A 13543-nucleotide genomic window follows, 5' to 3' on the forward strand; every position below is an offset into this window, starting at 1 on the left:
ATTTAAAAAAAAAAAACATAAACTGAAATAAAATAGTGCATGAGTGCTTAGTAAAATATTTCTCTAGAGAAAAGAATAAATACAAAAATGTATTTTATGATGATTTTGTATACTTATTTAAAATTGGCAAGTAGTAGATTATTTTTTTATTTTACGTTTTTATATTGTTTTTAATTATTATGTTTCAATGCTTGATTTTTAAAAATTTGTTTTCTCAATAATAATAAACAGGGTATTATATTTGTGGTTCATAACTAGGGCAACCAAAAATATGTCCTAAGAAACTAGTCTTAAACGCTTATAATATAACTTTAAAAATTATACTATTTAAGAAATAAAAAAAAAAAAACAAAATTTACGAAGCAAATTCATTTTTGAATTAAAGACATTTTTAATGTGAGCGATCAGTAAGCAAATTTTTGTTGCAGTAAATGACTAACATTGCGCTACAATTTTTGAAAATTTGTTTGATCGAGAAACACTTTTATACATGGAAAAGCTCCGTTCAACGTAACAGAAGTTATCGGAGCGTATTTGAATGCTAAAACTTCAGCAATTGTAAATTCTTCTATTGCTATGGATTTCCTCCTGACAAAGCCATTGCAATTATTTTTAGTTTTTCGAAGCTAGCATTTTTCTCCATTACATGTTCTATTTTTGTCTTCACTGATTTATAAGGCCTTGCTGCTAATGCTGTAGATTGTCTTAACCGCATCACTTATAATTCGTGTGCTGAAATTTATCGATAAACCATGTGATTCAATTTTTTAAGTTGATGTTACTAGAAAACCATAGCTTGATGCCAAAAAAGTGTCAAAAATCCGAACAATCTTTTCAAAATGCTCGGCGTAGTAGTTCACCGCTTCGAGCCATGTCCCCCATCGCGTTATGATTGGTTGTAGAGGAAGTTCAAGTTCTGGTTCTTTGTCTCTAAGAGTTTTCACTCGGCATGGAGAAAACCTAAACACTTAGCAGCATTTTTGTCGATGTCAAATATGTGATCACTCCACAACAAGTGGTTTTTAATGCACATACCTAAGATTGAAAGCTGTTCGGTCTCCTCGATGCAAGTAAAACTCATGGATAGTGGCATAGGGAAAGGTTACGCTTTTGTAACAGTAGACAACATTGAGTTTTCGAAGTGAAATACTTAAAATTCGTTCACGATATGGTGTTGTTTTCTGAAACGCCTGAAAGTCTCCAATTGATGATAAACAAAATAGCTGAACACTGATAAAGGCTTCAGGTTAACCTTAGTAAATCAAGGGTTATGATCTTTCGTAGCGGTGAAGGGCCGAACTGCTAAGTAAAAGATGGAAAAATACTCATCCGACCTCTGTCACTCGTTTAAAAAAAGAGGAGAGGAGTTGCCACTCAACGTTTTAACGCACCGAGATGATCGCCCAGATATCTGCAGTTTGTGCAATCAAAGAAAAAGAGAAAATAACTACCAAATTTTAAGGGAAACCTGGAAAACTTGTGCTTTAGAAAAAAACTTATAACATTACCTTAAAGAATCCGAACAATCTTTCAAAATGCTTGGCGTAGTAGTTCACCGCTTCGAGACATGTCCCCCATCGCGTTATGATTGGTTGTAGAGGAAGTTCCAGTCCAGGTTCTATGTCTCTAAGAGTTTTCACTCGGGATGGAGCTTTTAAAACACTTTTTTTCCATTTGCTATAAGCGGTCAATGTCAGCATATTCACTTTTAATTTGTTCACATACTCGGTGAAGCCCATGTACGAGGCATGTGACATGCATTATTTTTGGGTAAAAAAGTTGAATAGCTTGTGCCGCTTTTACCATATACGGAGCAGCATCTGATACAAAAAAGTAAGATCGAGTCTTTGTTAAAATCTTCAGCCAGAATTCTAACTGCACCATCGAAGAGCCGGGCGATGATGGTTGAGTGATTTATCATTTCCAGTTGAGATTTGCATTTAATACAAATGTTTCCTTACCGAACGTCTCATCTGGATCCAAAATTCCAATGATGACATTTGCAACATATCTGTTTGCTGCGAATGTTGCCTCGTCCATTGAAACCCATACAAATCCATTTTTATTTTGTTTTTGATTGCATCGATTGTTTTTTTTGTACAAGGAATTTTTCCAAAAAAGAACGAATACATTCATTGTGAATTTTGAACAAGGGTATTTCTGCCCCCACAAAAGCACTGTATGTTTTGAATCACTCGAAGATTGTCCAAAAAACTGTTGTGTTTCATTCTTTGTACCTATTAATGCTTTGTTTTTATTGCCTGCCTTTACAAAAAAGGAAAATATGCAATAATATGCCTTTTGAAAGCTAAAATGAAAAAATATGCAAAAATATGCCCTAACAGATGACGTTTAAAAGACGAAGATTTCAACGAAACGCTTTTTTATCAGTCTAATAGTGATGTTAACAAAAAATATGTTCGAACATATTTTTGGTTGCCCTATTCATAACCAATGATAAATAAAACGATATGACTAAGGTGCAGATGGTTCAATTCGATCTTTTTTTTCACTTGAACAATATTTAGGTTATATGAATACGTTCTAAAAATAAAACTTGCAAAGTAATTAAGCAGAGTCTGATTAGAATTTGCAGTAGTTAGGAGAGAGGTTATGTTATTTTCTAATCAAACAATCTTAAACACTACAAAATATTTCGGTACTTAATTTTTGGTGTTCGAATGTATGAAGCCTTTGGAAACATTAGGCCTCATAATGTTCCTTTGTATGCATTCATTCAATCAAAAAAAATCTATTGTTACTATGATAATTAAGTCACCAGACGGGTTTCACAAACATAACTCCACATTAGATCAAATCTACAAACTTACTAGCAATGCGGACATTTCTATTAAAGCTAAAAAGAAGTTGAACGCTTTTTTTAATAGATTTTAAAGCAGCCTTCGACACTATCAATAGAAAAGCTCTGATGCTTTAACCTTACAAGATATGTGTTACAAAGAAATTTAGACGCACTTTAGAAAAAAAATGTATACAAATTCAATTTCTGCAATCGCATTCAACAATTATGCAGTCGAGTCAAACGATTTTAAAATAGGTGTAAGACAAGGTTACAATCTCAGTCCTCTTCTGTTAGATCTTTGATACATTGAGAACGTTCTACAGGCTGGAGTAAAAGGTACACAAATCTTCTTTTTTTATATTGTACGCGCACTTAAGGGGATATGAATAACCTTATTCTGTCTAGGAGACTCAAGTAGGGTATAGGAGCCCAGATATGGTAATTGTACTCGAGTTTCGGACGAATATAGGCTTTATAGATTATAGCCAGATCAGTAGGAGTAAAAAACTTCTTGCATCTTCGGAGAAAACCTAAACACTTAGCAGCATTTTTGTCGATGTCAAATATGTGATCACTCCACAACAAGTGGTTTTTAATGCACATACCTAAGATTGAAAGCTGTTCGGTCTCCTCGATGCAAGTACCACTCATGGATAGTGGCATAGAGGAAAGGTTACGCTTTTGTAACAGTAGACAACATTGAGTTTTCGAAGTGAAATACTTAAAATTCGTTCACGATATGGTGATATTTTCTGAAACGCCTGAAAGTCTCCAATTGATGATAAACAAAATAGCTGAACACTAATAAAGGCTTCAGGTTAACCTCAGTAAATCAAAGGTTATGATCTTTCGTAGCGGTGAAGGGCCGAACTGCGCAGTAAAAGATGGAAAAATACTAATCCGACCTTTATCACTCGTTTAAAAAAAAAAGACGAGAGGAGTTGCCACTCAACTTTTTAACGCACAGAGATGATCGCCCAGATATCTACAGTTTGTGCAATCAAAGAAATAGAGAAAATAACTACCAAATTTTAAGGGAAACCCGGAAAACTTGTGCTTTTGAAAAAAAAAACTTATAACATTACCTTAAGGTTTGAAAGTGGAATAAATAAAACGCAAATGATTAAATGTTATGGCTAAAAATTTAGATTTATTATAATCTCAATTATGCTATTAAAATGTTTTAATTGAAACGCGGCTCGTTTAAATAAGTAACAGACGAGCGCGAGAGGCCAGACTTCCGACTCCACATAACCCCACATAGTCCAACGGTGTTAAAACAAACGATCGTGAATGCTACGAACACGAGATTATGCAATCACCAAAAGTTTCCTTTAATAAATTGATTGTTTCATTGGCTGTATGGCTGTATTATACGTCTAAAAAACCACCCTATGCCGTTTGCAATGATGAATGAATGAATTTAACTTAAAATAAAGGAACTTACTATTAGAGAAGCTTTCGATACTATGAATATGAACATAATTGTTCTGGAATTGACTTCCAATTACATTGACTTTTCATCTTATATCACCGTTAAAGAGTAAATGCCCGAAAACACAATCCTACAACATTTAACATATCCATAAAACTCTTAATTTAATTAGTTTTAGAAAAAAAATTACAAGTATAAATTATATTCAAAGAATGTTAAACAACGTGTGAGTTTTCTTTTTTAAAGTTTAATAACAAAAAGCTAATTTTTGGCAGTAAGCATTTAGAATTTCTTTAAATTTTTGTCAAGGAAATGTTTGCGTTAATTTGTTGGCGAGTGTTTATTTTGTTGGTAGTGTGACTGAAACTATTTTTGTTTGCATTTGCTTGAACTCTTAACTCTTTCATTTTGTCTTAAAACAATTATATGAGAACTTTTTAATCTTAGCAATATTATTTTATTTTTTTTTGAAGAAGACTCATAACTTTAAAATCTCCAATAGTGTTTTGTATATATTTTAACACTAGATCGAGTCATTAAAAATATATATTTTTATAATAATATTTTTTAATAATACAACGGGGTCTTGCCCAAAGTAGCATCCCAAAACGAAAGACAATAATAGAGTGAAATTAGGATGAAAAATCGCGTTTGAACGCTTATCGTAAGAAGACCTTTCGTCACTTAAATAACATAGAGTTGGTGGCTATTATAAAAGTAAAGGGACGGACATATCGAGATATTCGAGCCATAGAAAGTCGGTTAGCATCGTTTCAGACTATAGACCATTGGTGGTCTTCTTACCCATTTTGAGGAAAATAAGATCTGATTGGTTACGAAAATCTTCAATTATTTGCTTAAGATAAACTTATTTTAGTAAATATAAGATCATGGTGCCTAATCAGATATATTAGCTTTTCATTATATGCTGATTGAAGAACGCATATTACTCTACAATTTATAACTTATTTTTTGTTGTTAGAAATTTGACAAAAATACTTTATTTCAATTAAAATATTATTCAGGTGGCGTTTGTTACTTAATGGTGCTTACGGTGTGTTCTCACCAATAACGAACTAATGTACTTAACATCTTTCTTACGAATTGCCATCATATTAAAGCCCCAATGGCAACTGAGCAAAGGACGTAACTCACGTTACGGATTTAAACAGTCGGTTTTTGGACAATCTACGTCGCGTCGGTTTCTTAAAATTGGTTGATATTTAGGATGTTCAGGAGATTCACAAGCAAAGAAACTCCCAAAAAATACAGATGAAATACTTTCAAAGGTTAGATCAGCCTTGAAAACCACCAACAAATAGAACTATAAGAATCAAGCGTAAGACCGTTTCGTTCTAGTGTTAAACATATAATTATTTTTGACCTAAAGAAACGTATGTATATGCACCCGCACGCTTTCAAAAACTTGTACAAATGCTTTAATGTTATCTTTTGTATATTGTAATTTTCATCCTATTTTTATTTTCATATTGTAATCTTTATTTACATTAAATCAGCAAAATACAAAATAGCATAATATAAACATAATTAAACTGACTCGTGTGCATTTGAAACTAACGCCATCCATATTAGACGCATTTACTTCTTATAGCGCTGTGACACCATATATGCATGTTTTTTTGTGCTTTCCTATATATATAATATAAATTTCCATTATTTAACAATCAAATGATAATTTATCAATTTATCTTCAAAATTTCAGCTTACAGCGATTAAGAGTAGAGGAAAATTTCCAGCGGCCAAATTGAGAAGCTCTTCGATTCAATCAATTGAATCAACTGACATTGACTTTAACGAACTGAATATGCGAAGAGAGAGTACGGAATTTACGTCATAATATTTAAAGTAAAGTAAAAGTTTGTATTTATTTATTTAAAAAATAATATTAGAATCAATTTAAACATTCGTTTAAGTACTACAAGTATTCCCTTTTTTTTTTATTAATTTTATATACATACACATTAATTATTTGTATTATAAATGAGTTTCGATGCAGTCAACATGATTTTGAAAACAAATTTAAACAAATAAAATTAATTAAAATTCTCGAAGAGGATTTATAACATGATAACATTATAATATATACAACTATTGAGATAGATTGTAGATTTTATATAGTATTTTATAAATATTAGAAATATCCAATTATTAAAAAATAAAATATAAAATTAATCTTAGGGAAAATGTGGCAAATTAATGGACATTGTCCAAATTTATTTAAAAAAAAAGTAAAACAACCTAAAAATTCATGAGGAAGATAATCAATTATTGTAATGTAGTATTTTAAGTTAAGTATCATTTTGCAGAATTGATATTGTTGTAAAAGTTTGCATGCAGCGATTTATTTTTATTTTCCTGTTTGACATTTTTAATGAATAACAAATATACAACAACTTAAAAAAAAATAATAACCAAATTATAAGAGTAAATTTTAGCGCGATATTTCATTGAAAGTAGAGTTTAAAAAATAGCAGCTTAAATAACAAATTAATGATATATACATGATATTCTGAAATTCAATCGAAATTTTAGGGCAACATTTTTCTAAAATTAAATAAAAGTGAATGGTGTTGATGTTAGTTTTTAAAGTTTTAAAAATAATCAAAGGAATAAAAAGAATTCAAATCACTGATTTCACATTCAATTAGATTGGGTTACATTCTCTGTTGGCTAAGGAAAAAGTCATGGAGTGGAATAGTTAGTAAAAAAAGGCTCATAAGTTCTTGTTATTCACTGTTGATTGACCGCTCGTGTGGACTGAGGGATGACATTTTATATGAACAAAGTAAAACCTTCTGCGTGTAGTTATTTTTGCAATGCTCATTATGATTTAAATTGGCGTCCAAGATAATTTTGTTATTAATGATTCTATAAGTCTTTGGACAGAATTGATGTTGGTATACATTAAAAAAATAGTTTGAATATCATTTTGCCAAATATTCAAACGGTTTTAGGTTTCGAAATCACTAAAAAACACAACTTGAAGTAATGGATTTGTGAAAACGAATCACATCTAAATAGTCAAAACCCAAAATAAACTATATTTTACCACAAACAATGTTATATAACCCAAATTCATTTGAAATCACTAATTTTTTGTACCTGAACGAAAATGGAAGCACTCTTCAGCATATAAATTCGCCATTTAATAGGAAAAAACAGGTTTCAAAATATATGTTTCCCCTTGTCATGCTTGACTTTTTGGTTGGGGCCAGCAACGACTTTTGGATGAAATTTAATTCTATTTTTACAGATTGCACTTTAAAAGGCCCAAAGTCTGGTATTCTTCGGGTTTTCCAATAAGAGGTTTTATATTGAATAGACAGCTATTTAAGTAAATTTTACTTTTGAAGCGGTGATCTTTTGACGTTTCACAAGTAAAAAGTACACCATTACCATTATCGATACACGCTTTAACAACGCATTAAAAGCCCCTTTTGTAGACCTTGTTATTTAACATATTTTATACATTTTTATTTTGGGCTACGTAAAAGATATGACCGCAGCCGCAAATTTACTAATTGATTATGGAAATTTCATCAAAAGCTTATGGTGCTGCAACCGTACCAGTAAAAAAAATAAACATCCATTGATTTCTTTTAAAAACATACTCATTAATTCCCTTTTATTGAAAAACTCATTAAAGCAAATGAAAAATGTATTTAAGCTGAGCCCAACCAACTGATTACATTTTTACTTTTTCCAAATTTGTTTGATGGTTAGTGCGTTGGACTGTCATGCGAGAGGTCTTGGGTTCGATCCCTACCTAAGCCATCTAAAGTTTTTTTACGGGTACTGCCTCTTGCGAGGAATTGACAAATACTCCAAGAGTAATTCTTGTCATGAAAAGTGCTTTCTCAAATTGCAGTTCGGATTTGGCTTAAAACTATAGGTCCCTTCCATCCCTGACAACAGTACTCGCACACAGGAATGGTTGAGAGTTGTCAGTCACTAGGCCCTAGTTCTCAAACGGACTGTTGAGCCACCCAATTTTATTTCTTTTATTAATATGACTAAGCATATATTTTCGAATGTGAAGCATTCTTTAACAATTTTTGTTCCAAACCGCAATTAAAAATATCTTCTTTTTAATTTGAAATATAATTTTTTAGTATTATGTACACATTATTTTATTTTTAACTTTAAATCTCCTTTTTGATTAAAAAAAATATTATTTAGTATTATGTATCATTTTATTTTTAACTTTTAATGTTGTCCCTTACTTTTGTTGGAAAACTTGTAATAATGTTAAATTATTTACATTATATAAAAAAACGAAATGTTTTAACAAAAATTAGCTGTGTCACACCATTTACTTGCATAACAAACAGTTTACTCAAACTAAAAATATAAGCAGCTACGAATGTTGTTAACGTTTCAAAAATTAAAATTTAAGTTCTTTCATTTACATTGAGTGCAATATTTACATTAATTGATATCATTTATTAGTTCTTAACTGCCAGCAGTAATACAAATATTTTCTTTTATTTTTCATGTATTATTTTTTTTTAAGACTTTAATAATTGAAACAAAAAACTAAATCATTATAATAATTATTACATAATCGAAGTTGAAGATTAAAAAATAAAAATAATAGTTGAACAAGTTTACATAGAAATGTATGAGTATGAAAAAAGCACAATATGCTTCCGCACAAAATAAACTTAAAATATTATCGATAACATTGTTGTTTTGTTAAGTAAAAAATTAAATGTTATTTAATTTAAAGTTGATGAATTTCTTCCGGGTTCTGTCTGTTAAATCTATTCATATTTTTAGTTCATTTAATTCAATATAAAGTGATATCACTTAGAACATCATTTTGAAAAAATTTCGAAGAACGTATAATAATGTGACGATTAGATTAAATTAAATTTAATTTAAATGGTTCGTCAGATTATAGCGAAAATAACTTAGTAATTCGAAATTTGACCCATTTAAAAATGTCACAAACTGTAAACTTCGAAAATATAGTATACTTTTATTTTGTTTGTAGAATAGTCTTAAGCAAGATTCAAGATTACATAAGTTCATAATTTTATAAAACAAGTTTATATTTCTTTGATATTGAGAACTTTCCAAGTTAGATTGTCACTAGACTATCCAAGCATTTGTTCTTTTTACTTTTATACTATTCTATATTCGGCATGTGAAAAATAAATTAAATCTTAATCTTAAAATGACACTCTGCGAGAAAGGAATTTTGTTTCTTTTGATCTGCGAACACAGAGGTCTCTGAGAATTTCTAAGATATGATAAAATTCCATAATACAAACATAATTTATAAAATCTCGCATCTATATTTGATGAAAAAAAATCAGCTAAAAGTTTTTAATATTATTTACTCCGAACATAAACATCACTAAATTTTTTAGAAATATAAACTGGCTAATTGTGTTTCTCAATGTCATAAACATTCAATAAAAGTACGCATATTTTCTCATGCGTACCCTTAAAAAGTAATAAAGTACATATTTAATATTGGTAGAGGAGATCTAGACCCTTATCAGAATTTTCCAACTGATTAAAAGTTCTTGTAATGCAGATTTATTTGTCTAGCTATTGACTGCAGAACTCTTTGATATAGATACATATACACAATTTATCATTGGCAGACGAAAAGTAAACCAACATATCTTGTTTGTTTATCACTAGGCAAATGTACAACAAAACTAAATGCATAAGAAAACATAAAGCATTCCATTTTTAACTTAAACTAAATTGAGTTTTATAATATGAACTTTTTTTTGACATACATACATAATTTGATCAGACATCTTAACTAAACAAAATCAGAAACTTACTTAAAAACAAACTTCCATATTTTTTCCATAAACAAATACTTTGTATAATGTTTTTTTTTTTTAATCTGTAGGTATTATGCATTATTGGAAAAACGAAAGTTTCAAAAAATAAAATACTAAAGAATGAAATAATTACAAATAATCATAATTATAAATTAACCACCGTAAAAACAAGAATAACCATAGTAAAATGATTACAAATCTCATCAACTGAAAATAAAATTGTATTGTAATTTTATGATTTCTTTATTGGTTCTATTCAAACAAAAACAAACAAAAAAAAACGATAGTGAACGTTTTAAAACAAATTATTTTGAAAAATTATAATAAACAAAAACACATTACATGCAGAGAAATTCAACTAAAAACAACATTTTACATGTGAATTAAGTAATAATGATATTTACTATTTGTACTTTATAATATAAGATTTATAAATGTATTTGTATTAATTGTGATACAACATAGAAATTTTAATTTATCAAAACAATTTTAAAAATAAAAATAAAAATATTAAAATATACATGGATTCTTCGAAAACAAAAGATCGAAGGCATACCTATACATATATTAAAAACGTAACTAATTTATTTGTAGTATGCTATTTTAATTGTAAGCAATGTTCGACGTTTCTGACGAATTATTATTATTATTATTATTATACAAGGATGCAGGAGAGATAAAATTCAACGTACATTAAATACAAAATTTAACAGTTACTTGTAATAAATTTACTAGAACAGTTTTTGAATTTGTTTTATTTTGTGCGCAAATAGAATCGGAGCATTTAACAGAACACAATTATATTTTGATTTTTCTTATACTCTCCTAACATTTTGTAATATTCTTAGAGCGAAAATTACTCCCAAAAAAAACAGAACTTCTGTGGATATTCCGAACAGTTAATGATCTGGCAATAGAGAATCTGTTGCATGGCTTTTTTTGATTTAAGAATAGATTATTTGAGAAATGCATTTTTTGTGGCGGAAATTCAATGTATTTTGTGTTTAAAATGCTTTTAAACACTGAAATTATACGCGAATGGAGCATCATGTTTTTCAAACACAGGCTTAGTTCGTAACTGCAGGTTTTGTTGCCACTGCCCACAATTGCAAGCGTGTAGTCATCATACATTATTTGAAATGAGTTCATAATAGAAAAAGATGACAAAATTAGAAATACTAATTATTTTAAATAAACATTTGCACCCCTATTACCAAGTGTCGTACACGACATCAAAATATACGACACGACACAATCTGCATTCCATAAGTCGTGTTTAACTTTTGTCACTCGTTTTTTTTGTTGTTGTGTAAACGTCAAATGTGTTGAACGCTTTCATTCAGCATTCTGTAAGACTAAAGACAAACGAGCAGTTGGCTAGGGGATTTTTGAAAGGAATGAACAAAACTGACATAAAAAGGAAATGGAATTCCATAGCTGAGCAGTTGAACAGCAAGGGTCCTCCATTAAGAGATGGAAATGGTTAGCAAAAGGTTTGAATCGCTTATTTCATTTATGTAAAAAATATTTTAATGTTTGCTTTAATCAGATTTGGCCGTCTTTAAGTTCAAAGTGAAGAAGAAAATAAAAATGAATTCAAAAACTGGAGGAGGTCCAAATCAATTGCAAATTTTATCTCCGCTGGAAGATACTGTAGCAAATTTGCTTAAATACAAACAGTGGTTAAACCCAAACGGAAATCCAATTGGTGTATCCCAGCCCAATTTACTTTCAAATACTTTGACGACTACATCCGGACATTCATACATCAACACGAACTCAGGCTAAAGATGCAGACCCAGACGCCTCCCTTTCCTATTCAGAAGCAGAAGTTTTGAACATGGAAGATGGCTCCGTCAAATTGGAGGGTGAAGTTTTGGAGCATCAACAACCGGAACAGCAACATGAATCTGAAGAGCCTGCGTTCTTTTTATAATTGATTGTGCTTTTTCAAAACTTCTCACTCCACCTTCTTCATCATCATCATTATCGCTACTCGTGTTGTAATACATTTCTACACTTATCATTTTAATTACTTATTTATTTACCAAAAGTTAAATAAAACCGCATTTGTTAAACATTGAATAATGATTTGTATTTAGACCATAGAGGAAATATGTTATATTATTATTATCATTATTATTATTATATTATATTATTATTATAATACATATGTATATTTCCTCTATGATTTAGACTTTAATTTCATTTTGACAGATGTTTGTTACTTTAGCATCGTTTAAAAATCTGCTACAAATTCTTCGCGTCAAAGAACTTATGGAATGCCACTTAAAAAACGACACGACAGAGAAAACGAGAGTCGTCGAAAAAACGAGACGACATCGGTAATAGGCATAGGAAAAGCCTCTTTTTAATTAGTTTGATGACCCTGAAAGATAATACCTTAAAATATGGCGGGTACAGACTTATGATATGAACTGTTTTTTCTTTTTATGAAGTTGGTCGTATACCTTAACTCTAAAATATCATGGATTAGCAGTTTATCACCCAAATGTAAAAAAATTACAAAAAATTATGCGTCTTTATGAAGACGATGAGACGCCATTCAAATATGGATATTCCAATAAAATAGGGCCTCAAACAAATAGAAAACCAAAGCAATAGTTTCGAGATAGAAACAATGATCTTATGGCCTTCTAATAGAGAATCTGTGAGTTGATATCAAGGTGTAGGTTGGGAAGGCAAAACCGTAAAATATCAATGAGCTATGGGTCGTGGTTGAAAATCATTGAACGAAATGCCTCATAATCGATGCCAACGTTTTGAACGTTGTGCTGCCGTCATCACATTAAAACATTACTAAATTACTTTAATGTTTTTTTTTTATTTTGTAGTATAAAATTAAGGCAACTATCATTAATAATGTGTAATTCCCCTTATGTTTAGGTTTCAGAGTTTCGTAGCTAGATGTCGCACGCTGAGCGCGAAACTCTGAAACCTGAGACATAGAAGCGAGACAAAAGGTTGTTTGGCTCGCTCTCATAAAAATTTGTATTCTAACGTCTATTCTATTCAACGGACGCGCCCAAGCCAGTCGAATTAGATTTGTAGTCTTTAAATAAGAGTTATATTTTAATAAAGAAATTATATACCACAACGTCAGATGTGGGGTAATACACCAAAAGAAAACTAAATTATTGTGTATATTACCTCTTTTTGCGGATTTAAAGCCAGCTATGACAAAACTCAACAAAGCACAATTGGTTGAAGCACTTCAGAGCGCTGGAGTAGATGTGCCAGACACGGCTTCTCTAGCTCAACTTCGGGCATTGTATGAAAGTACAGTTACAGTGGCACCCCAACAACCTTCTGGTGAGTTAACTGAGAAAACTCCACCTTCTGCTGAGCTAACCGAGGAAACTCCACCTTCTGCATCTCCGAATGGAGAGAATACTTCCGAAACACTGGCCGCTTCTGATAACAGGCACAGTAATACAGCTTCTGATGTCCAAGACT

At 30.5% G+C, this 13543-nt stretch overlaps 1 protein-coding gene across 4 annotated transcripts in view; it reads left to right on the forward strand.

Moving 5' to 3' along the window:
* The window catches only part of LOC129944618 (ecotropic viral integration site 5 ortholog), a 38313-nt gene extending 27505 nt beyond the window's left edge, over positions 1 to 10808 (forward strand). For 3 of the 4 annotated variants that reach the window (XM_056054169.1, XM_056054172.1, XM_056054171.1), the window contains one exon: positions 5962 to 9539. In XM_056054169.1, the coding sequence (XP_055910144.1) occupies positions 5962 to 6096 (135 nt within the window). In that variant the 3' untranslated portion in view covers positions 6097 to 9539. Of the gene's footprint in view, positions 1 to 5961; positions 9540 to 10134 lie in introns of those variants that run through there. The other variant, XM_056054170.1, reaches the window with a different exon arrangement.
* The last annotated feature ends 2735 nt before the right edge of the window (positions 10809 to 13543 follow it).

This window comes from Eupeodes corollae, chromosome 2 (assembly GCF_945859685.1).
Source record: "Eupeodes corollae chromosome 2, idEupCoro1.1, whole genome shotgun sequence".
Taxonomy (NCBI): domain Eukaryota; kingdom Metazoa; phylum Arthropoda; class Insecta; order Diptera; family Syrphidae; genus Eupeodes; species Eupeodes corollae.